Source organism: Neofelis nebulosa, chromosome 4, assembly GCF_028018385.1.
Source record: "Neofelis nebulosa isolate mNeoNeb1 chromosome 4, mNeoNeb1.pri, whole genome shotgun sequence".
NCBI lineage: Eukaryota > Metazoa > Chordata > Mammalia > Carnivora > Felidae > Neofelis > Neofelis nebulosa.
This window is the reverse complement of record NC_080785.1, coordinates 14,126,377-14,150,831: the sequence shown is the minus strand read 5'-3', so window position 1 is coordinate 14,150,831 and position 24,455 is coordinate 14,126,377. Positions and strand designations below refer to the sequence as shown.

Genomic DNA, 24,455 nt, shown 5'->3' with positions numbered 1-24,455 from the left:
AAAAAAGTTTCTTCAACAACTATGAAACAGGACATCCATATGAAAAAGAATGAACTTTAACCTCTACTTCACAACATACACAAAAATTAACTCCAAATGGATCACAGACCTATGATGTGTAACAGGTGAAACTGTAACATTTCTAGAACAAAAACATAGGAGAAAGTATCATGATCTTAAATTAGGCAAAAATTGACTAAATAGGGGTTCCTGGGTGGCTCAGTGAGTTAGGCATCAGACTATGGCTCAGGTCATGATCTCACGGTTTGTGAATTCGAGCCCTGCACTAACGTTGCAGAGCCTGCTTGGGATTCTCTCTCTCTCCCTCTCCCCACTCGCATGTGTGTGCATGCACTCTCTCTCTCTCTCTCTCCAAATAAATAGATAAACTTAAAAAAAAAAAAAGGATTTACTGAATAGGACACAAAAAGCAGAAATCATAAAAGAAAAGATAAATTGAACTTCATCAAAAATAAAACCTCTACTCTTCAAAAGACAATTAGGAAAATATAAAGAGAAGCCAGACTGGGAGGCATGTGCGAAACAGATATCTGATATAAAGGACTTGAATCCAGAATATAAATATAGCACTCTTACAACTCCACAAGAAGATAAATAACTAAATAGAATGATTTAAATGGGAGACTTCACTAAATATGTGGATAGTAAATAAGCACATAAACAGATACCCAACAACATTAGTTATTAGGAAAATACAAATTAAAACCACAACGAGCAACTACTATATATCTATCAGAATGGCTAAAACTAAGAAGACTGACAATACCAAATGCTGGCAAGGATACAGAATAACTGGAATGCTCATTCACTGTGGGTAGCAATACAAAACAGTATAGCTAGTTTAGAAAATTTTGGCAGTTTCCTTTCTTTTGTTTTGTTTTGTTTTAATTCCAGTGTAGTTAACATATATTGTTGTTATTAGTTTCCAGTGTATAATATAGTGATTCAACAGTTCCATATATCACCCAGTGCTCATCAACGTAAGTGTACTCTTAATCCCCTTCACCCATTTCACCCATCCCCTTACCTCCCTCCCTCCTGATAGCCATTTTATCTGTAGTTACAAGTCTATCTTTTGGTCTCTTTTTTCCCCTCCTTTGTTCATTTGTTTTATTTCTTAAATGCCACATAAGAGTGAAATCGTATGGTGTTTGTCTTTGACTTATTTCATTTAGCACTATACTGTCTAGATCCATACATCATTGCAAATGGCAAGCTTTCATTCTTTTTATGGCTGAATAATGTTCCATTTTACACACACACACACACACACACACACACACCCCACTTCTTTATCCATTCATCAGTGTATGGACACTTGGGCTGCTTCCATAATTTGGCTATTGTAAATAATGTTGCGATAAACACAGGGGTGTATATATCCCTTCAATTAGTGTTTTTATATTCTTTGGGTAAATACCAGTAGTGTGATTACTGGATCATAGGGTAGTTCTATTTTTAATTTTTTGAGAAACCTCTATACTGTTTTCCATCAGTGGCTGCACCAGTTTGCATTCCCACCAGCAGTGCACATCCTCACCAACACCTGGTTTTTCTTGAGTTTTTGATTTTAGCCATTCTGACAGGTGTGATATGATATCTGATTGGCTTCGATTTGCATTTCCCTGATGATGAGTGACATTGAGCATCTTTTCATGTGTCTGTTGGCCATCTGGATGTCTTCTTTGGAGATATGTCTGTTCATGTCCTCTGCCCATTTTTTAATTGAATTGGTAGTTTCTTATAAAGTTAAATGTATACTTACCATACAACCCATCAACCCTGCTTCTAGGTCCTTACTCAAGAAAAATGAAAACCCACGTCCACACAAAAACCTGAACCCAAATATTTATGGCAACCTTTACTGCAATTGCTGAAAACCAAAAACAACCCTACTACCCCATCAACTGGTAAATGCAGAAGTTGTGGCATATCCACACAATAGACTACTACTAAATAATAAGCAAAAACTAATTGCTGATACATACAACCTGGGTGAATCTCAGATGTATCAAACTAAATCATAGAAGCCAAATACATAAAACCACATACTTTATCATTTCATTTATATAACTTTCCGGGAAAGTATATAGCTTTCTGGGAAAATAAGACTAGAGACCAGACCAGTGTCTGCCAGGAACTGAGGGTCAGCGAAGGGGACTAAATACAGAGGAACTAGGGAACTTTTTGAGATGATGGAAACGTTCAGTATCTTGATTGTGGCAGTGGTTACATGACTATATACATTTGTCAAAACTCATCAAACTATATAGTTAAAATGGTACATTAAGTATAGTAAACTATATCCCAATAAACCCGACATTTTTTCAAAAAGCAATGATCAACTTTCTATAGACCTCTAACCCACACCTTCATTTCAGAACTTTTAATATGATATAGTCAGTCTCCCCTAGACCAGTAATCTGAAAACTCTGGCCCATGAACTAAATCTGGGCTATCATCTATTTTAATACAGCCCACAAGAATAGTTTTACATTTTTAAATGTTGAAAAAACTTATAAGAATATTTCATGACACATGAAAATTATATGAAATTCAAATTCCATTGTCCGTAAGTTTTATTGGAACACAGGCTAATTCACTTACAGAGTCTATTAGCTGCTTTTGTGCTACAATGCCACTGTTGAATCTGTTGAGTTGTTTTGACTGAGACAGAGTAGTTAGGCCCACAGTGCATAAAATTTTACCATTTGACTCTTTACAAAAAATGTTTGCTGACCACTATCTTAGATACAAGTTGTTGAAATTTTCTACACAGATTATTACAATTGGGAAGATTTATGCCAGTACACATCTCTAAAATTTTCACAGCCATAAAAGCCTCTTTTTCAAGGAAACCAACATGCAAAGCAGATAACTGAAGAGCTTCAAGAGTTAAAGTGTAGAACTAAGCAGAGCCTTTTCGTAACTGCTGAAGAAGTTACACCACCCTTCAAAATGCCTGTTACAACCAATTTGTTATCAATCTAGTAAACTGATTTATGCATAGCATAAAAAAAGAGAACTGAGGGACGCCTGGGTGGCTTGACTGGATAAGCATCCGACTTCAGCTCAGGTCATGATCTCATGGTTCCTGGGTTCAAGCCCTGTGTCAGGCTCTGTGCTGACAGCTCAGAGCCTGGATCCTACTTCGGATTCTGTGTGTGTGTGTGTGTGTGTGTGTGTGTGTGTGTGTGTGTGTCTGTCTCTCTCTCTGCCCCTCTCTCACCTGTACTCTGTCCCTCTCTTTCAAAAATAAACATTAAAAACAATTTTAAAAAAAGGAGAACTGAAAAGTACAGAAAAACAGAGTGCATCATAACTAATAAGGTTCCATTCACTATTTCTTTCATGAAGTATTTGAGTACTTATGTGCCACATATTGTTGCAAAACACAAAGATTAAAAAAAAACTGTACAAAACAGGGATACCTAGGTGGCTCAGTCAGTTAAGCATCTTGATTTCAGCTCAGGTCACGATCTCAGGGTTGTAAGATCAAGCCTCATGTTGGGCTCCACACTGGGCATGGATCCTGCTTGAAATTCTCTCTCTCTCCCTCTCTCTGCCCCTCCCCCACACATTCTTTCTCTTTAAAAAAAAAAAAAGTTTAAAAAATGTACAAAACAGACAAAAACTGTTTCTCTCCTATGTATGTATTAGGGTAACTGAAAACTTGAATTTCTTACAGTGGTAGTTTTTTAAAAATTGTCTAGTGCTCTACAGTAATTTAAAAACTACCATCCTATGGTATATTTTTCCCAAAAGTGCTGTCAGTAACTGCAGCTATATTACAAGAATGAAAATGATGTTTCATTTGATGTTACAGAGCTTCCCAAAGACATAAAGTTAATTGAGTTCAGAGTAATTTTTATACTCTGTATCAAGTACATTCCCAGGACCCCGAAAGGAATGTTAAGTTACTGGGCATCAATTTCCCTCCATATGCATAGTCTTGATAGAAGAAACAAGACTAATAGTTTTTTAAGCCCAAGAGAAAACATGGAAACCAAAATAATCTCAGAGGGTAGAGGGTAGAAAAAAAATAATTGCTTAATGTTAGGGTGTAGGCTGTATTAAGAGTTTCTTCTACCACGCTAATTATGTATGATAGTAAATTAGGTTGGTAGCCAAAAGAAACTAAAAAATAAAAACTACCTCCCAGAACACATCAATGCCTCCAGCAAATATTTAACGAAGGAACGATACAAATGAGACTACCTTTTTGGTTCTTTTATTATCTGTAACATTATGTCTACAAAAGCAGTAGACATAATTGAGAAGTCAGTTCTCTAACTATTGCTGATCCTGACCTCACAGGATAACCAATGTAGAACAGACGAAGGGACTGAGTAAAGGACTTAATTCAACTTCTGAGGAAGATGAAATCCAGTAAGAGCTACTGACAATAAAAGCTTATTTTTAAAAAAAATTTAATGTTTATTTTATTCATTTCTGAGACAGAGACAGAGCATGAGCGGGGGAGGGGCAGAGAGACAGGGAGACACAGAATCCGAAACAGGCCCCAGGCTCTGAGCTGTCAGCACAGAGCCTAATGCAGGGCCTGAACTCATGAACCATGAGATCATGACCTGAGCCGAAGTCGGTAGCTCAACCGACTGAGCCACCCAGGCGCGCCAGTAAAAGCTTATTTTAATGACAATTTGAGGCAGAAATATAGGAAGCATAGCAACATACTGCATTTCCTAGAACAAGGGAATTGTGACACAAAATGTTCACACTAAGAACTCAGCTAAATTAATACCAAGATGTCAAAGGAAATATGCACTTTTCAATTCTAAAGGAGAATACAACTTTATGATTGGGAGAAAAGGAAAAAGGAAGAATACTAAGCAGCTGCCACATTTAACAAAGTAAGCATCAGGTCACAGAAAAGCCTAAAAAAACAATATAGCCTGCTCCTTCCCTCTCTCCCCCACCACTCAGAGAACATAGGTTTCCAGGTGTTAGATCAGCTTCCTATTCATCCTTATCAGGAAAGCAAAGGACAGGGAATTGAAAAAAAAGTCAAACCTCTCTCTAGCTTGTTATCCTAATATAATTCTTCTGGCCTATTATCCAAACAAGATTAAATCAAGTTTGCTTCGAGTTTACTACATTCAAAGATTCAAGCATCCAGAACCAACATTCCTTTCTTATCGGTTTACTGACAAATGATTCCTTTAACAGCCAGCATATGTAAGTGACTGATTATCAGATAGTTTTCTAAATAAAAGTAGATGCCTAAAGGAGGGAAGGAGAGAAAGAGTACAGAAAGGGACCACTAGAAATATTAAAGACAAAAACAGCTATCTTATAGTTATGCCTAACAGGCATGTTTTGACCACCTTCAAAAATACCTAGACAAGGGGGCGCCTGGGTGGCGCAGTCGGTTAAGCGTCCGACTTCAGCCAGGTCACGATCTCGCGGTCCGTGAGTTCGAGCCCCGCGTCAGGCTCTGGGCTGATGGCTCGGAGCCTGGAGCCTGTTTCCGATTCTGTGTCTCCCTCTCTCTCTGCCCCTCCCCCGTTCATGCTCTGTCTCTCTCTGTCCCAAAAATAAATTAAAAAAATGTTGAAAAAAAAAAAATTAAAAAAAAAAAAAAAATACCTAGACAAGTATTAGCAGCAATACCAGAACTATACAAGCACGCAGTACTCTAATGGGACTATCTCTGGTTTTTCATGGTTTATAAATATGTGTTTTAATACAGTGAACCACATTATAAAGATTCCATCCCAGAATACTGCTTAGTCAATGCATTATTATAATTACATAGCTTAACTAAGACAGGCAATAAGAAATCATGAAAACAATATAATTTTAATTGTAATGAATTATAAGAACCTCCTTCTACAGAAACACTACAGAAGAACTGTTAACAAATATCATACCCTAATATAACACGTTTTTCAAATAAATGTATTCATTATACTATTTAGTCACAATAGCCCAATATTATACCATATAGTCATAGAAAGAAACATCAGGGAAATATAAATGGTCAGAAATAAAGGTTTAATACCACAAGTATAAGCACATTCATTTCATAAATATTTAATAAGATCCTGTTATTTCTAGAATATTCTACTTTGAGGTCTACAAATACAAATACAGGACAAAAAAATTTGTTCACTTCCCAACATACATCAAAAACTAAAATCTACATTCTATGTTCAAGATGTTTGATAACAAGTAATAAAAAAAAAATCTTTAATATCCAAAAAAAATTATTATTTTTTTTTTTAAATCACAGTATTACCTAATGAAATGTAAAACATTTTGCTACATTAAGTTTAAAATATTAAAACCACATATACTATATCATACAAGCATTAAAAAAGTTCTGGATATACACCAAAATGTTTATACTTTTATATCCTAGTGACATAATTAGATTTTTTTCTTTTTTTTTTTTTTACTTACAGCTTTGTAATTTTTCAATAATGAATGTGTTTTCCCTCTGTAGTCAGAAATTTTTTAATGCACCTGAAAGCTGAAATTTCCCTCTAAGAAACTTAAAAAAAAAAAAAAAAAAAAAAAAAAAACCTCTATTTTAATGTCAGGCAAGGGAATTCTTTAGAATGTGTCATTTTACACAAGCACAACTTTTCATTTCTTTCCATGCACTTGGCAAGTCTACCTCTTTAAGTGCACACAAGGAAGATAGTTCAATTAAAAGACCACACACAGTACCTTTCAGTTTTCGCTGAATTAACAATACCAACTTCAAATTTTAAAGTATTTCTTAGAGGAATTTATTCTGCCATCCATAACATTGATATCTATATTCAAAAGAGATTCAATTTTAATCATTTATTCTCCATTCAAATACCTTTTATATCAGCTCTTATAAGAAATTATAGAGATAAAACTATTCATCACTAAACATTAAAACCTGAGTGGAGGACGCAGCACACAACACTTCTAACTAATTAAATTTAGTTATGAGAGTTAGAGGAGTATCCTTGTAGTTTTAGGAGATACCAATACGTTTTCTAATTATTGGCGATTTAAACTTAAATTCATTAGCCTAGTGATTCTCAATCATTAACACCTGAGAACGGCACAGGAAGTGTGCCAAATACAGAAACTTATGGCGCTAGCTCTCACCTACAGAATCAGAATCTTCAGAGGGTAGAGCTCAAACAATCCGGCCCTTTCCAATTAGATAGCGGAGATTATACATAACAAAAGACTTCTCTATATCATTGCAAACTGTTCTACTAAGTCTTAAAGTTCTCAGTATAAACAATGTTATGGTCAGAGAATTACAATTTCATGACCCATACCCAATAATTTGTCCATTCTTCCATTCTGTAATAGTCTTCAAAGTTAGAATTCAACAAAACCACACATACACTACAGAGTAAAGGGAGCCTGGAGGCACCTGTGCCTGGTAAGACAAAGGCATATCCGATTCATGGAAAAAATAGACAGCAGATGTGACCCCTAGTATTTATCCATTAAAAACAATGTATCCTAAAAATAAATTTCCATGTCAACGGAACAAAGCTGTTTATAAATAAGAAGGAATGTGGAGGTGCAGGGAAGACAAGAGGAAGCTTCAGAGAGTTAAGAACCAAAAGTCAGGAAACAAGGCCGAATGAATGGTTAACTGGGGACAAGGAAATCAGAATAAACTAGGAAATGGAAGAAGGAAAAGAGCTATCCTTAGAATACAAGAAGTTGGTGAAAATGAACAGATGTTAGAGGAAACTGATCTGAGCAAAAATGCAAAGTAAAAATTAAGTGGAAAGAGGTGCAATTTAATGAAGAAGAAAACATACGAGAACTTTGGACCAGATGATGGCACAGAACACATCATGGGCATAGATGGAGGTGGTATAGGAGACTGAGAAACAATTATAATTGTGAACAAACTAATACTAGAGCAAGCGTATGGGGTGAATTTCCAAAGTAAAGATGATGAAGCAGGAAAGAAGCATTGCATACATAGAAGAAAGAGTGAGACATTATGAGAATTGGGAAACAAAATGTAAACAGTACGGAAGGAAAGAGAACTTTGAGCAAAGTCAACAGAATTAAATCACATAATCTAATCAATAACTACAAAGCACAGTTATTATACTAATATCTCATTATCTGCAAAGTATAATAAAGTGTATTACTCTATATAATACAACACCAGATAGTAAATGGAGTAAGTTTTCCTTAAAAACCAAATGTAAATAATTTGACAAGGTGATAATAGGCTAAATAATGCAAAAAACAGGCTGAGAGAAGCAGAAGCCAAGCAGGAAAAAAGGAAAGGAAAAAACTGGGACAAAAAGGAGGACAACAGAAAGAAATCAATCAAATCTATTTAAAAACGGGTAGGAAAAAATAAAGAGGTATGAACGCACAATGGAAGACTAGCCAAAAAGTGCCAGTAGTTCAAGTGAAACCTGATGGAATCCTGACAGCTTCAGGATTCAGAAGGGAAGGAGCTCCAAAGCGTCCAAACGGATTTATGAAGATAATAGATAACAATGCTAGGGAGCAGTAGAATGATCCAGAGGGCCTAAAGAGAACTAGGGTAAGAGAAGTGCAAAAATGGTCTTAAGTAGATACTGAGGCTACAAGGCTGGCAGGTCCGACAACCGGCAAAAGAGCGGAGCGGCCGATGGGAATGGGATGGGGGGTGGAAGGGTTACCACTCAGCGACAGAGCACAGGCAAACATAAGAACTGGGGCCCTGACGCCGGGATGGAGAGGAGAGCGGAAACAGTGGGATTTAAGATTGAAAAAAGTAAAAATTAAATCAAAACCATCTGCTGGGTAAAACAGGTGAAAAGAAATCCCCAAACAAGTAGAAAAGTGGAGGGGAGGGCAGAGGCCTGAAAAGGGAGACATCAGGGAGAGTGGAAGGGAACGATGCGCCCCATCACCACCACCACCACCCCCCCCCCCGACCGTGTAGTAATTACAATGGTAACTCAGGCTGGGGTCCCGGCCCCGGCTACTAACCTACATCTATCCACCTGGATGCAGCCCCCCCACCCCAAAATAACGAAAACATCGAAGAGATGAGAGCCTGGCTACCTTCAGCCAGCCGTGACCTTCTCGGACCAACCCTGAGTCTCGCCCCCTACTGATAGCCTCCCGCTCAGCCAATGCCGCCTGAATCCCCCAGACTGGGGTGCGAGCCAGGGAAACCCCCCCTGGGCCACTGTGTGTGTTTACGTAGCGAGGAGCTGCATGACGGAGAGGGACACGGCGGGGATGCCCATCTCCCACCCCGCAGAACCCAAAGGAGAAGGTGGCTCAGGGCACCAGAGCCCCCACCGTCACCTCTTTCCCCCCAAAAACACCAGCCAGCCGAGCCCAGAGACCTGAGGGGTGTAGGGTGCGCCGGCACTCACCTCCTCGGGAATGGCAGGGTCCGCAGCCGAAGAGGCCGCGGCGCCGGCTTCGGGCTCCATGTCCCCGTTGAACAGAGCCTGGCCCTGCTCCGCGCCACCGCCGCCGCCGCCGCCGCTCAGCGCCGCCATCTTATAACCGAGAGCCGGGGCCCGAGCGACCGCTGCTGGGCGGGGAGGGGGAAGAGAGGCGGAGGGCGGGGGGAGGCGGAGGCGGAGGGCGGGGGGCGGCGGGGAGGGACGGCCCGGGCGGCGCCGGCGGCGGGAGGGCCCCTGGGCCACCTCAGGAACCGGCCCGCGGCCCCCGGCGCAGCCGAGCCTGAGGGGATTGGGGGAAGGATGCTAGGCGGGGGGCGGGGGAAGGGGGCGGAGACGACTAGAAGTCGCCGCGGCAACGGCGTCACCCGCGTCACCCGCGTGTCACGGCCGTGACGTCACCGGGGTGCGTGACGTAATCCTAGGAGCGCCCTCGCGCAGTCTTCTGGGGAGGGTTCTTTCCTTTCGTGCCCACCCTCGCGCGTGCACGTTTCCTCCGCTCTGCCGTTTCCATGGCTCCGATTTCCTACTTCGTTCTCTTCCCTGTGCTAAACCTGTGCCGTAATGTGGGATTTACTAGAAGAGCATGGGTTGTGTTCGAGAAGTTGAAATCCTAGAGGGAGAAAGATGGGGAAGCCCATACTGCTTGTGTTTTTTCCATTACAGCGAGTGTCTCTGTCGTTAAAATAAGACTTGAAACCTCAAGGGGGAAACATCTGAGCGAATTTGATAGAAATATATTTAGGAACAGCTAAATTATCAGAATGATTTTTGTATCCGTTTCATTAAAGGATCTGGCCTGTTAAAGTAGGTCTAAATGGAAGTCTAAAAGCTTTTCCCCATTATTGAGGAATAAAACGTTTTCTTTAAGTGTGTTTTTCGTTTTGCAGATTCATTCAGCAAATGTAAGTGGAAAACTTGTCGTGTGCAAGGGCCTGCACAAGGCACAGCATTCCAGTCATCTGAAGCATCAAAACTTAAATGATTTTTATTTTCAAGAAAATCAATGAAAACATTTTAAATGCTTCGTGCCTTTGGTGAATAGAATATTCTAAGACATTATCTGTAAAAAGTATGCATGAAAATAAGAGTTAAATTCCCTTTGTGAGGCCCAATTACAGAATGAAATTAAAGACACCCAATCCGTTACTAAAAGTACATTTATTTTAAAGGAAAGGGAATATGTCCGGGGGGGGGGAGGGGCGGGGGGGGGCGGAATAAGGAATGGAGAAATAGGAGTGAGAAACACAGTGGAAGATACTGTGGCCCTACTGATGCTGTACAGTTTTAATCACCAAAGTAACCAAACCATGAAGTTATGAGAAGCATTGAGTGAACTACATTTCTTTACTTCCCATGAGGAGGAAATTCACCAGTGACCTCCTTATAGTATTCACCATGATTAAAGAGATGGAAAGCTGTCCTACTGACTTGTGAAGCTGAATGTCTGCATACCGATAGAGTCACTATGAGCCCAGGAACTGATCCTTAGTCTAAAGGTAAGGCGTTGTGTGTGAGGCTGCTTGATTAATCAGAATACTAACATTCCTTTACAATGAAAAATGCAAAATGCAGCCTATCAAGTGAGTGTGGTAGGTTTGTTAGCTTCCTTGTGCTTTCCCTTCCAAGTGGAAAAGTCTGCTTGAGGAACTAAATTTAAATCAAAAGTGGCTTGGCAAAAGCAGAGTAAATGAAGACTGTCCTAAGAGATTATGTCATCAAGCTATACTAGTCTGAAGTGCCCTTCTTTACTCTAAGGACATACTCCTAAACAGACTAAAATTGCACCATTAGCCAGTCATGGCACTTTTTACCCTTAGTTTTATCAAAAACACAACTTGCAGCATTTTTTATTCTTTAACAGTGCTATTTCATTTTCTAATCAGACCCTTAAAAAAATATATCATTATAACACTTCCTCATAACATTCAAAGTTCTAAGATTTGTTTTCATTGGTTCTATTTTAAATTATAGCCTTCTTTATCAGCAACAACCTGTAGATCATCTCTTACATAGTTATTTCTTCACAGGATGATTGATCTCATCCATTTAATATTGATTCTTGTTAGCCTCTATTCACTCAACATTTTCTGACTTTGTCTTTAAATCTGGATATATCTTATTTGATTTCCCTAGGCCATTCTAAAGCCCCACAGGATCCAGATGGGAGAATATAGAGGAAGCATAAACTTTGTAGAGTACAAAGATCAGTATCAGCATGCCATATCTTAACTATATATAATCTCAAAGAAGGTAAGCTCGCTCGAACCCCTATTGTTATTTTAATGTGTAAAATGATGGTGGTAATAATGCCAACCCAACCTGCCTAACTATATCATTGTGAGGATCAAACATAGTTTTGCCCTTAACAAAATGTAAAGTTACCTCCTCAGTCATGATTCAGACAAGGCACAGCAGAGATGGCTTGCCTCTGCCCCATGATATCTGGGACCCTCAGGTGGGAAGACTCAATACCTAGAAGTGTCTCAATGGGTGGGGACTGGAATAATCTGGAGGCATATTTCCTCATATACCTGGTGATTGAAGCTTGTACCTCAGCTGGGGGCAATCAGCCAGAATACCCAAACATACTTTCCTCATGTGGCGTGAGCTTCCTCGTAGCATGGCTGTTTCAGGGTAGTCAGCCTTCTTACAAGGTGGCTGGGGGCTCCAAATGCTAGGCTTCCTATAAGCAAGGTGAAACCTGTATTGTATTTTATGACCTAGCCTCCGGAGTCACCCAGTGTCACTTCTGTTGAATTTTTTTTTTTTTTTAATTTTCTTCTACTGCATTTTATTGGATATAGGTAAGTCATTAAGTCTAGCCCAAATTCAAAGAAAGGGCATATAGATCGTACCTCTCAGTGGAAGAAGTGTCAAAGAATTTACAGTTATCTTAATTTACAGACAAATTGTGTTTAGAATAATGAGCTATAGGGGCACCTGGGTGGCTCAGTGGGTTAAGCGTCCGACTTTGGCAGGTCACGATCTCCCGGTTTGTGGGTTCGAGCCCCGCATTGGGCTCTGCGCTGACAGCTTAGAGCCTGGAGCCTGCTTCAAATTCTGTGTCCCTCTCTTGTTCTGCCCTTCCCCCGCTCATGTCCTGTCTCTCTCTCTCAAGAATAAATAAACATTAAGAGAAAAAAATTTAGACTACTGGGCCAGCTTTTCTAGAAATGGTTACTTACCTTCACCTTCTCCCCAGGGGACTCTATACTCGAATCCTCCCCCTTTTATTACTGGGAATCACCAAGACGTATCTCAGTATACTAATGAAGAAACCCTTACCTTCTTTCTTTAGCTTCTTACCACTGCATGCAAAAATAAATGCAGGTCCTTGGCCGTAGGACACAGCCTAACTGTCTCCTCTTGGGCACTTCCCCCGGCCAAATCCGGATACTGCCATAGACACTATGCTGTGTTGAAACTCTCTACCCAAAACTATGGCACCGTGTTCTTGGAGCCTGCAATAAATCAAGCCAGTTTGTGTTCTGGACAGAAACAGAAAGACACCTCCCTCCTGTGCTGTGGTATGTCATATGGGCATCAAAGCAGTATTATCTTGCATTTAGTCAATGCAGTTCTTTTAGGTGTTGTTCCCAGTCCCCTTTTCCCCTAAGGCATTTGTGTATTCACAGGAAGTTGGAAAACACATCCAGGTGAGGAGCATTCCTCAGATCTTTGCTCTAGTTCGTGTCTGAGACACTAAGAAGCCTTGCTGATATATCTGACCCTCTCTTCCAGTTACTTTTCAACTGGAAATTCTATCTTGAATCCTGCATTCTAATAGACACTGGGTAGTCTCACCCATAAGCTGGACCTGACCAGCTGGGTCTGATCCATGTTAATGTAGTCAACTACTGGAAAACAAGTAAGCAGTTTCTAGGAAGCTTCTACAGCTCCAACAAGATTCAATGATGTATAGCTGATTACAGTTTAATATTTTCTTTATGAATCAAGGTCATCATTGTGAATAACACGTCTTGTCTTAATAGAAAGCTCCTCTCTTGGGGCGCCTGAGTGGCTTGGTCAATTATGTGTCTGACTTTTGATTTTGACTCTGGTCATGATCTCACTTGATCATGAGATCAAGCCCTGTGTTGGGCTCTGCACTGACAGTGTGGAACCTGCTTGGGATTCTTTCTCTCCCTCGCTCTCTGCCCCTCCCCCGCTCATGCTCTCTCTGAAAATAAATAAATAAACATCAAAATAAAAAGTAGAAACTATTTTAGCTCTCAGAAGCTATTTAGGTGTGGATAGAAGATAGAATCATAGAGTTGATTCAGGGCAGCCTTCCTGTAGAGAGATACTTGGAATCTTCACAGTGGAATCCCAGACTCTATACAAATGTGATGGGGACCTCACTAATACAGTGCCTTCAAGGGGAACTTCTTTGTTTTCTGAAGTTGAATTAAAACCCTCCTCTTTATGACATCTATGTTGTGGTCTGTTTTGCCTTCTAGAGGAACACAGGATGAGTCTGTATGTTATTCTGTCAAGTGCTTTCAAGTATTTGAAGGGACTTCTGTTTCCTCTAGTTCTCTCCTTGAAGTATTTTCCCATCTTTCTGCTATTCTTTTCAATTTTCCTCTTAGAACATGGTCCAGTTGAACACTTTTCCAGATTTCGTGCAACTAACAAAGAATAGAACTGCTGATTGCAATAACCTAGGATCCGTGCTTCTGGTAATACAGTAAAAAATCAGGGGTGCCTGGGTGGCTCAGTTGGTTAAGCATCTGACTTTGGCTTAGATCATGATCTCACAGTTCATGAGTTCGAGCCCCATGCCGGGCTCTGTGTGGACGGCTCAGAGCCTGGAGCCTGCTATGGATGCTATGTCTCCCTCTCTCTCTGCCCTCCCCTGCTCACACTCTCTTTCTCTCTCAAAAATAAATAAACATTAAAAAAAAGAGAGAAAACTAAATATTAAAAAAAATACAATCAAAAATCATATAAGCAACCCCACCTCATTACTGGTACCTATGAAACTGGAAGTCAATAAAAACTTTTGTTTTTTGTTTCTTGTTTTTTTTAAAAACTCATATCAAGTCTAGGATTTCTGTCTTTTCAGCACAGTTGTCATCTCCTCTACTGAACTCACATTTCTCAGGCTTTTAATTCTTGAAGGAAGACTTTGCTTTTAGATTGATGAAATGTATTAGAAGGTGGCTCAGTCGGTTGAGCATCTGACTTCGGCTCAGGTCATGATCTCACGGTTTGTGAGTTCGAGCCCCACATCGGGCTCTGCGCTGACAGCTCAGAGCCTGGAGCCTGCTTCAAATTCTGTGTCTCCCTCTCTCTCTGCCCCTCCCCCACTTGTGCTCTGTCTCTCTCTCTCTCTCTCTCTCAAAAATAAACATAAAAAAAACAAAATATAATTTAAAAGAATGTATTAGATATTATATTTCTCTCTTTTTTTGAGTTTTTAAAATAACAGCTTTATTGGGGGTGCCTGGGTGGCTTAGTCGGTTAAGCGGCCGACTTCAGCTCAGGTCACGATCTCACGGTCTGTGAGTGCATGAGTTCGAGCCCCGCATCGGGCTCTGGGCTGATGGCTCAGAGCCTGGAGCCTGCTTCCGATTCTGTGTCTCCCTCTCTCTCTGCCCCTCCCCCGTTCGTGCTCTGTCTCTCTCTGTCTCAAAAATAAATAAACATTAAAAAAAAAAAATTTTTTTTTAAAAAAATAACAGCTTTATTGAAATATAATCCATATATCATATAACTCACCTCTTTAAAGTATACAATTTGGGGTGCGTGGGTGGCTCAGTTAGTTAAGCCTCTGACTCTTCTTCCAGCTCAGATCACGATCTCAGGGTTTGTAGGATCCAGCCCCACATCAGTGCAGAGCCTTCTTGGAAATCTCTCTCACCCTCTCTCTCTGCCCCTCCCCTGCTCATGCTCTCTCTCTCAAAATAAATAAATAAGGGGCGCCTGCATGGCGCCGTCGGTTAAGCGTCCGACTTCAGCCAGGTCACTATCTTGTGGTCCGTGAGTTCGAGCCCCGCGTCGGGCTCTGGGCTGATGGCTCGGAGCCTGGAGCCTGTTTCCGATTCTGTGTCTCCCTCTCTCTCTGCCCCTCCCCCGTTCATGCTCTGTCTCTCTCTGTCCCAAAAATAAATAAAAAACGTTGAAAAAAAAATTTTTTTAATAAAAAAAATAATAAATAAATAAACATTTAAAAAAGATAATAAAGTATACAAGTCAGTGATTTTTAATATATCCATAGAGTCAGGCAGCCATCATCACAGTCAGTTCCAGAACATCTTCATCACTCTAAAAAGTGATTTTTCAACATTTTTTAACATTTACCAAAGGATATTTATATGATTATTTCATTTTGTAACATCTTGCTTATACTAACCCTTTGGTGTGTTAATAAGATACACTATTCTTTTCACTATTCTTTGTGAATTTGGTAATTTGGAGCATTCAAATTTTTTTTTAATGTTTATTTATTTATTTTGAGAGAGAGAAAGAAAGCATTAGCAGGGGAGGGGAAGAGAGAGAGGGAGAATTCCAAGCAGGTTCCATGCGGTCAGCAGAAATCCCATGTGGCGCTCGAACTCACGAAACCGTGAGATCTCAAGAGTCAGACACTTAACCTACTGAGCCACCCAGGTGCCCATGAAGTGTTCAACTATTTTTAAATTTGTTTGTATTTCATGGTGCAGTAGACTATATATAGTATGCTACCTTTTTGGCAAGAAGTGAGGGGAAACTATATATGTATATATACATAATGAAAATGGCACCTGGTAAGGGAGGAGTAAGAACAGGGTGAAGGGGATAGGGTAAGAGTGAGACTTCTCTGAGTATATCTTTTAATATACTTTTACTTTATGGATGTAAATAAATGAAAAAGAGTAAAATCTAACCAAATGAACCTAATCATATATCAAATTCATAGCATAATCACACAGAGAGAGTGATTAATTCCAGTAGCTTTTGCATGTCCCTTTCTGACTGTAGACTATAGTGGACTTACATTGTGTTAAATTAGCTAAACTGGAACTATTTCCCAGAATCCTCTTCCATCATTTAAGACCTGCTCACCCACTCCTGAAATATATCCCCTGAGAGTGTCCAGAGCAAACTCTTTCCACCAATACATTCCACCAAGGCTGTGAGAAATGCATTTGTGAGCATAATTCTTAGAGTTCTTTGCTGGCTCTCTTCTGAGAGAAGAAATGACAAGTGCTACATTTGTATGGGATGCATGTCTAACTCTGTGATGATGGGCTTCTCCCGCAGGAGCCCCATCACTGGCATTGTCACAAGAGCCCAAGGTAGTGACAATCTGACTTGTATTACAGTCTTTCCTCCTAGCTTCCAGCTCAGCCTCATAGATTTCATTTTTTCCTGCTTTTCCCACTTCACCTCTGACTTTTATTCCTGACTGTCTGGCTGAGGATTTTAGGTTCCAGCAGCAGACCCAGAAACACCATCCCCACCTAGACTGTTTAACCAGCTCGACAGTTGCCTAAGACCAAATCTCTGCAGTACATTCCTGTTATTTACGTTTCTTAAGTACTGACTGGATTACATTCAAAGAACAAAATGAACTACGAATAAATCTTTAACTTTTTTTAGAAGGCTTATTATGGGTAGTGATATTGGTTTTGTAATTCCAAAACAATTTGTATTTATTGTGGGTAGAGAAATGAGTATATATGATGATGTTGGGAATCAAGAGTCTTACTGTGGAAAAAGTAAGAAACATGTTATGAACAGGAGAAGTTGAAGAAGAACCCCGTGATACTGGATTTGAATTGGAATAACTGTATTAATGTAGGACTTAGACAAAAATAATGTGTCTATGAACATGTATGTATGTATAATTTTAGAAGAATGTATGCTAGTTATTACACAGAGAAGAAATGATAGAATTAGGAAAGTACATATGCTGTGTAATATTTGTATTATATAGTATATGTATAATATGTAATGTATGTATTATACAATATATGTACACTTATAAATCCTTATATAATTCTTATCCGTATGTACATTTATATGTACATATAGTATACATAAGTATTTATATGTGTATATACCTATATATAGTATGTGTGCATATGTATATATATAAATGTATAAGTATAGACGTACACGTAGATTCGTGTATTCTTAGCTCTGGGCACTGAAAGGAGTGCCGAGGTATACCTGATACCTGATACCTGAATCTTGATTTTGAAATACCATTCTCCCCTAAAAGTCACGAGGGCTCCTTTGAGAAACGGCTGATTCCAGATCTAGGACAGCAATGTATAAATTGAGCTTCCACAGGATGCACTTTAGTATACTCCCAGAGCAAGGGCATGATAGAATTAGAAAAATCACCATTTTGCAACTGCCAGTGTGATAATTACTCCAGGTCAGGACCATTAATAGTTGCTGAAATTCTTATTTGGGTAAAAGACTGTTGGGGACGAGGGCAGTCCTTTGGCTTCTTATTGCCACCACACAGACCTCTCACTAATTATAAAGGGGGAAGTATACATTTACAATAGCAGTTTAATAGCCATGCTAGTAAACTCAGCATCCCCAACAGGGGGATAAATCAACATTACGTAATGAGTCCCGATGTGGTACATCATCTATGTAGTATTGGGCCCAAAAAATGTTTAACCTGAACACAACCATGAGAAACCTATCAAATCCAGAATGTGGATGATTATAAGACGAACAACTCTAACTCCTCAAAAATTCAATATTACGAATAACAAAAAAAAGTCGAGGACAGGAAGTTAAAGAGACTATTCTACATTAAAGAAGTTAAAGAGCTTTAACAACCAAATGTAATACATGAAATTTCACTGAACCCTAGATAGGAAAATAAACTATAAGACACATTCTTGGGACAACTGGGGAAACTTAAAGGAGAGCTATATATTAAGTAGTAATTGTGAATTAATGTTAATATCTGTATTTTCATAAGATGATCGATGAAGTGTTTAAGGTGAAATACCATTATGTTTGCAACTTACTCTAAAATGGCTCAGGAAAAAATGGAGATAGAGATAAAGAAAAGGTAACAATTTATTAGAATCTAGATAAAGGATATATGGTAATTTGTTTGTAGTACTATTTCAACTTTGTTGTATATTTGAGATTTTTCAAAAAATGTTGGAGGGGGATGCCTGGCTGTCTCAGTCAGTGGGGCATGCAGCTTTTGATCTCAGGGTTGTGGGTTCAAGCCCTGTTTGGGTATGGAGATTACTTAAAAATAAAATCTTTTTTTTTTTTTTAATGTTTTTTATTCATTTTTGAGACAGAGAGAGACAGAGCATGAGCAGGGGAGGGGCAGAGAGAGAGGGAGACACAGCAGGCTCCAGGCTCTGAGCTGTCAGCACAGAGCCCGACGCGGGGCTCGAACTCACAGACTGTGAGATCATGACCTGAGCTGAAGCCGGACACTTAACCGACTGAGCCACCCAGGCGCCCCAAAAATAAAATCTTTAAAAAAATGTTGGAGAACATTTTTCTTTCATTGTATACAAAGAGCACATACTTATGATAATAAGACATTGTCATAAGTTTCTGAAGGAAAGTGTTTTCAGGCACTTAAAAACTTGCTAGTCGGGGCCCTTGGGTGGCTCAGTTGGTTAAACGTCTGACTTTGGCTCAGGTCATGATCTTGTGGTTCCTGGGTTCGTGCCCCACTTCAGGCTCTGTGCTGACAGCTCAGAGCCTGGAGCCTATTTCAGATTCTGTGTCTCCCTCTCTCTCTGCCCCTCCCCTGCTTGTGCTTTGTCTCTCTCTGTCTCAAACAAAATAAAACAAAACAAAACTTGCAGTCATCCACTATTAATATTGCATTAAGTTTTACCTTCTTACATAGGATCAATTTCTAGATAAAACTAGATAAATCTAGTTTTATGATGCTTTTTATTTTTTGGTATATTGGATTTACACCTTTTGTCATGGACATTAAGAGTCTGTGAGACAAAGTTTTTGTTGTGTTGCACTCAGGTTTTAATAAGACCCTGTAATGTATCTCTACATATTAAATAGGGATCTTCTCTTAAATGTTGTTGTGTTATTCTTTTTTTTTTTTTTAATTTTTTTTTATTTTATATTTTTTTTTAACATTTATTTATTTTTGAGACAGAGAGAGACAGAGCATGAACAGGGGAGGGGCAGAGAGAGAGGGAGACACAGAATCTGAAACAGGCTCCAGGCTCCGAGCTGTCAGCACAGAGCCTGACGCGGGGCTTGAACTCACGGACCGCGAGATCGTGACCTGAGCCGAAGTTGGCCGCTTAACCGACTGAGCCACCCAGGCGCCCCGTTGTTGTGTTATTCTAAGTATGTATTTGTAATGCACTTTTATGATAAACATTTGTAGCAACACCTGTCCTGGTTATCTTTTTGTTCTTAAGATAGATTTATGAGGTCTCATGGTTCATTTCTTTCATTCATTCAACAAATATTTATTGCATATCTACTGAGTGCCAGGAACTGTGCTAGGCTTTTATGTAATCTGAACAATGATGACAGTCTTGGGTTTTTTGTTTTTTTGTTTTAACATGTACCATTGCTCTGGGAGAACCTGTCAAAGAGCAAATATCTAATAGTACCCAACTTTTATACACATCACAACTATTGCTGTGCTTCATGTTTAATGTCTCTAAATGCTGATTTTTACAACTGTGTTTTGCTTCTGTCTTTTTCTGAGATACAGAAACCTTTCTGTGAGATCTTGCTTCCTACATCACCGAGAAAATAAAGGCTTTAGGACAGGAACTTTCTAGCTTCTAACTTCCCCAAGTACAAATTTCTATGCATTTTTTTAAAATTTATTTTTATTAAAAAAATTTTTTAATATTTATTCATTTTTGAGAGAGAGAGAGAGCAGGGAGGGACAAAGAGAGAGGGAGACAGAATCCAAAGCAAGTTCCAGGCTCCAAACTGTCAGCACACAGCCAGATGTGGGGCTTGCACCCATGAACTGGACCCAGGAACTGTGAGATCATGACCTGAGCTGAAGTCAAATGCTTAAGGGACTGAGCCACCCTGTGCCCCATGCATTTTTTTTTTTTTTTTTACCATTCTTATTTCCTTGCCTACCTCACAGTATGGGGTCTTGCTCCTCTTTTTGTATTTGTAACAACTGTTAGCTGTTTTCTTTTTCTTGAAAATCTCTTATTACCTTAGATTTCATGATTCCACACACTACTGGTCTTCTCAAAAAAAAGGTCAGTTCTTTCTTGGCTTCCTTTTTGGGGTCAGTTTTCACCATTGGCAGTTTAACCGTCAATATAACCCAGAGAAAGAGGACTCCACCCTTTCCCTGTTTCTTTCCTATTGGAACTCCTTTCACCCTTGTACTCATCTCATAGGTTTTGTTTACAATGATGGCTTCTAAATGTGTATCACAGTGTAGATATCTCCACCTGGACTCAGACTCAGCCTTTAGTATCCAACTTCCTGCTACATGTCTGTACCTGAATGTGTCACAGACACTGCCAACTCCCCAAGTCCAAACTGAGCCCTACATTCCCTACTTGATGCTATAACAACTGTTCAACCTGTATTTGTTTTTTAATTAACTGATGTTATTGCATTTTGACCCTCTTTTGTAAAGATAAATACTAGTTCCCCTCAAAAAGCAAGAGGACAAGAAATCTTTTGGAGGTGATGGATATGTTTATTACTTTGTTTGCAATGATGGCATCACAGGTATATGCCTATGTCCAAATTCATCAAAATGTACATATTAAATACATGCACCTTCTTTTGTATATTAAGTTTACTTCAATAAACTTTTTTTAAGTTTATTTATTTATTTTGAGACAGTGTGAGGGAGCAGGGGAGGGGCAGAGGGAGAAAGAGAGAGAGAGGAGAGGGAGAGAGAGGGAGAGAGAGAGAGAGGAGAGAGAGAGAGAGAGAGAGAGAGAGAGAGAGAGAGAGAGAGAGAGAGAAAGAGAGAGAGAATCCCAAGCAGGCTTCACTTGCTGACAGTGTGGAGCCCAACGCAGGGCTCAATCCAACAACAACCCTGGCTGGGATCACAACTTGAGCCAAAATCAAGAGTTGGATGCTTAACTAACTGAGCCACCCCAGTGCCCCTACTTCAATAAACTTTTTAAAAAATTAAAGATAAATGCTAATTCCTTATTCTCTGTTACTGATGTAACAAAAATCTTTGAGTTAATCCCTGGAATCTTTTTTAATATTTGAATTCAGTTAGTTTAGAAGTTTTTCAACAACAGATTGTTAAATGTATGTCTTTCCACCTTCACATCTTTTCCATACTGGGTGTCCTCCTATGAAGGAAAATCTGGATTTTTCCCTTTTAAAACCCTTTTATTTATTATTTTGATATGTCTCTTTTCCTCCTGAATCTGAGTTTCTGGTTTTGGCATCTGCCGGGATCACTTCCCGGCTCTATTCTTATAAAGACTCAATATTGGGCCTAACCAAATGTTAATTTCACGGTGTTATAAATATGTTTGACTTAGATCACTAGTATATTTATTGATCACAGTTTATGTATTTAAAAAAGTTTTTTTTTAAGTTTATTTATTTTGAGAGATAGAGACAGCATGAGTAGGGGAGGGGCAGAGAGAGAGGGAGAGAGAGAATCCCAACCAGACTGCACGGTCAGTGCACAGTCTGATGTGGGCCTTGAACCCACAAAACCACGAGATCATGATCTGAGCCAAAACCGAGAGGCAGACACTTAACCAAGTGAGCCACCCAGGCTCCCCATAGTTTATGTATTTTATATTTTAAACTAACAATAGCTTTGGCAGGCAAATATGCTAATTATGCAGATCCTTCAGTCTCTGTATTAGCATCTCTCTTACACCATTTAAAATTAGCATGGTTTTCTGGGTGGCGCTTTTCACATAAGAACTTTTCTTACATGAATATAAACATATTTTCCCTCATTCTGTACAGGACAGTAATTCACTCTCTAGGAAATGTTATTAGTTGTTAGAATGATAAAAGAAGTTAGATGTTGGGAAATTAAGGGGCCAAAAACTCTGTTATTTTAATGAGAAGATTGAACATTTTATCATGTTTACATTTCATATTAACTTAATACATTCCAAACATATTATAAGTGCAATGGATTGTTTTGGATGAGAGTAGGACCAAAGATTTTTGAAACGCTGAAGAGAAGCTGTAGCTAACACTGCCATTTAAAAGTTATAAGCAGAAGATTGTGGGTAAGAGCAGGGCTATAGTGGTGGCAGACAGCCAGGCTGGACTCAACCAGAAGCTGAATATTATTGCTACTAATTTACAGAAGACTGATAAACGCAGAGGCAGCTTCATAATATTACTGTACCTTTAGAAGTTTTTCAATATATAGATCAAGACTGAAACTCAGTCTTGGTGACTCAATTTGTTGAGCATCCTCCTTCAGCTCAGGTTATGATCACTCGGTTTGGGAGTTCAAGCCCCTCATTGGGCTTGCTGCTTTCAGCACAGAGCCCACTTCAGATCTTCTGTCCCCCTCTTTCTCTGCCCCTCCCCTGTGCTCTCTCTCTCTCAAAAATAAATAGACATTAAAAAAAAAAAGACTGAAACTCCCAACCTTATATGGAAATGTGCTTAGAGACATCTCTAGCCAAAAATGAGCAAGTTAAAGGCAAAATTGACACAATGAAAAATGTAAAACCCTTTTGCTTTAAGAACTGGTGGCTAAGCATTGAAGTATACAAGGTGAGGATCACCGTCTTCTTAACTAGCTTATTTTTACTGAGTCTGAAGGTAACTATTCCCTTCATTGAATTAACATGCCTATTACAATGTGTTAGGGACCAATAAACAATATTAAAGTTTTCTTAATAACGTAGAGCTGGAACAATTACTCCCAAGGCCATTATAATTTCCTCAAGACACTTGCCCTTGTAATTTGACCTTGCAGGATGTTGGGAACTTGAAGTTATCAGAGGTATAAAACCAGCGTTCCCTTCTTTTCCTGAAGATTTATTTCATTGTCAAGTTTATAGCATATAGCTAATCGCACATCTTTGGGCCCGAGCCCAAGTCAGATGCTTAACCGACTGAGCCACCCAGACACCCTTCCATACATACATATATAAAGTTACAGTTAAAATAACCACATGTGTTAAGTGTTCTGGTTTAGATATATGCTTCTTTGTCCTTTTGGATGGAGGTTGGAGAAAACATATGGAGATGTTGGTACATTATGCATTGAGACAATTTATACCTACCAGTTACTTATTTCTGTGGCAAAAAAAGGTTTTGTTGGTGGGGGATAGTGTTGAGAGTTGCTTTCAGGAGATGAAGAATGAATGGAAAGTAGCCGCTGATGGAACACTTAAGTGAGAGACTTTGTAAGGTCCTGGGCTTGAGTACTTGGGAAGCAAATTGCCGTAGAAAGCACACCTTTCTCCCCAGTCTGCACAGAATGTAGCCTGTTTTGCCAATGTGCAGACAGTGGCTCTGGGATTATCAGGGGGCTGCATCTTTGGTATGAGTAGTAGAGAGCCTGCAAAGGTCACCTTCAACATTAGCATCAGTGGTTCTCCTTCAGGCAATGTCAAGGACAGTGGACAATGGCCAAGGCAACTGAAACAGAAGAGGAAGAACAGTAGATCTGGAGTGGGAATTGGTTTGTGAACACCTGAAAGGTGCAGGGTCACTGTTACATTATTCCAGGGACACCATTCACATTTTATGCAGTGTGAATCTCAGGTGTGCGCCAGGGAGTGACATTCACCTGGGACACAATATCAGTCATGCCTCCTGGAATTGGGCAAAGTGGCTGCCTGGTCCTGGGAAGCCACAGGAGACTCTAAGAAATAATTATAGCCTGCTTTACTTGGGCTGTTGAGGTTCAAACTATCAAATTGGTAGAGACTTAAGCCATTGTGATTTTGAGTTTTCAGTTAATATATCTTCATTTTAGTCATATGGTCTGATAACATCTGGGAACCCTGGCTGCTTAGTTTTTATACTATTCTTGTCAGATATTGTTGTGTTGTCTTATAATAGGGGCCCAGCTGGAGTCTAAACTGTGTTCCAGATTTAAGTGTATTTGGAAGCCTGGTGGCACAT

General features: G+C 39.5%; 1 protein-coding gene and 1 long non-coding RNA gene across 8 annotated transcripts in view; both read right to left on the bottom strand.

The window, feature by feature from the left end:
- Positions 1–9,723, bottom strand: part of BRAF (B-Raf proto-oncogene, serine/threonine kinase) — a 172,156-nt gene extending 162,433 nt beyond the window's left edge. For 2 of the 7 annotated variants that reach the window (XR_009260197.1, XM_058724070.1), the window contains exon 1: positions 9,384–9,723. Coding sequence is in view for 6 of the 7 variants with exons in the window: in XM_058724070.1 (XP_058580053.1) it covers positions 9,384–9,512 (129 nt within the window). In the remaining variant the exon portion in view is untranslated. The remainder of the gene's footprint in view (positions 1–9,383) is intronic. The other 5 variants (XM_058724071.1, XM_058724073.1, XM_058724072.1 and 2 more) reach the window with 4 other exon arrangements.
- On the bottom strand, positions 1,623–6,254 carry LOC131508887 (uncharacterized). Its single transcript, XR_009260198.1, has 2 exons — positions 5,629–6,254; positions 1,623–5,378 (listed from the first exon to the last, which is right to left on the bottom strand). It is a non-coding gene; the product is annotated as an uncharacterized LOC131508887 (long non-coding RNA).
- Positions 9,724–24,455: the final 14,732 nt, after the last annotated feature.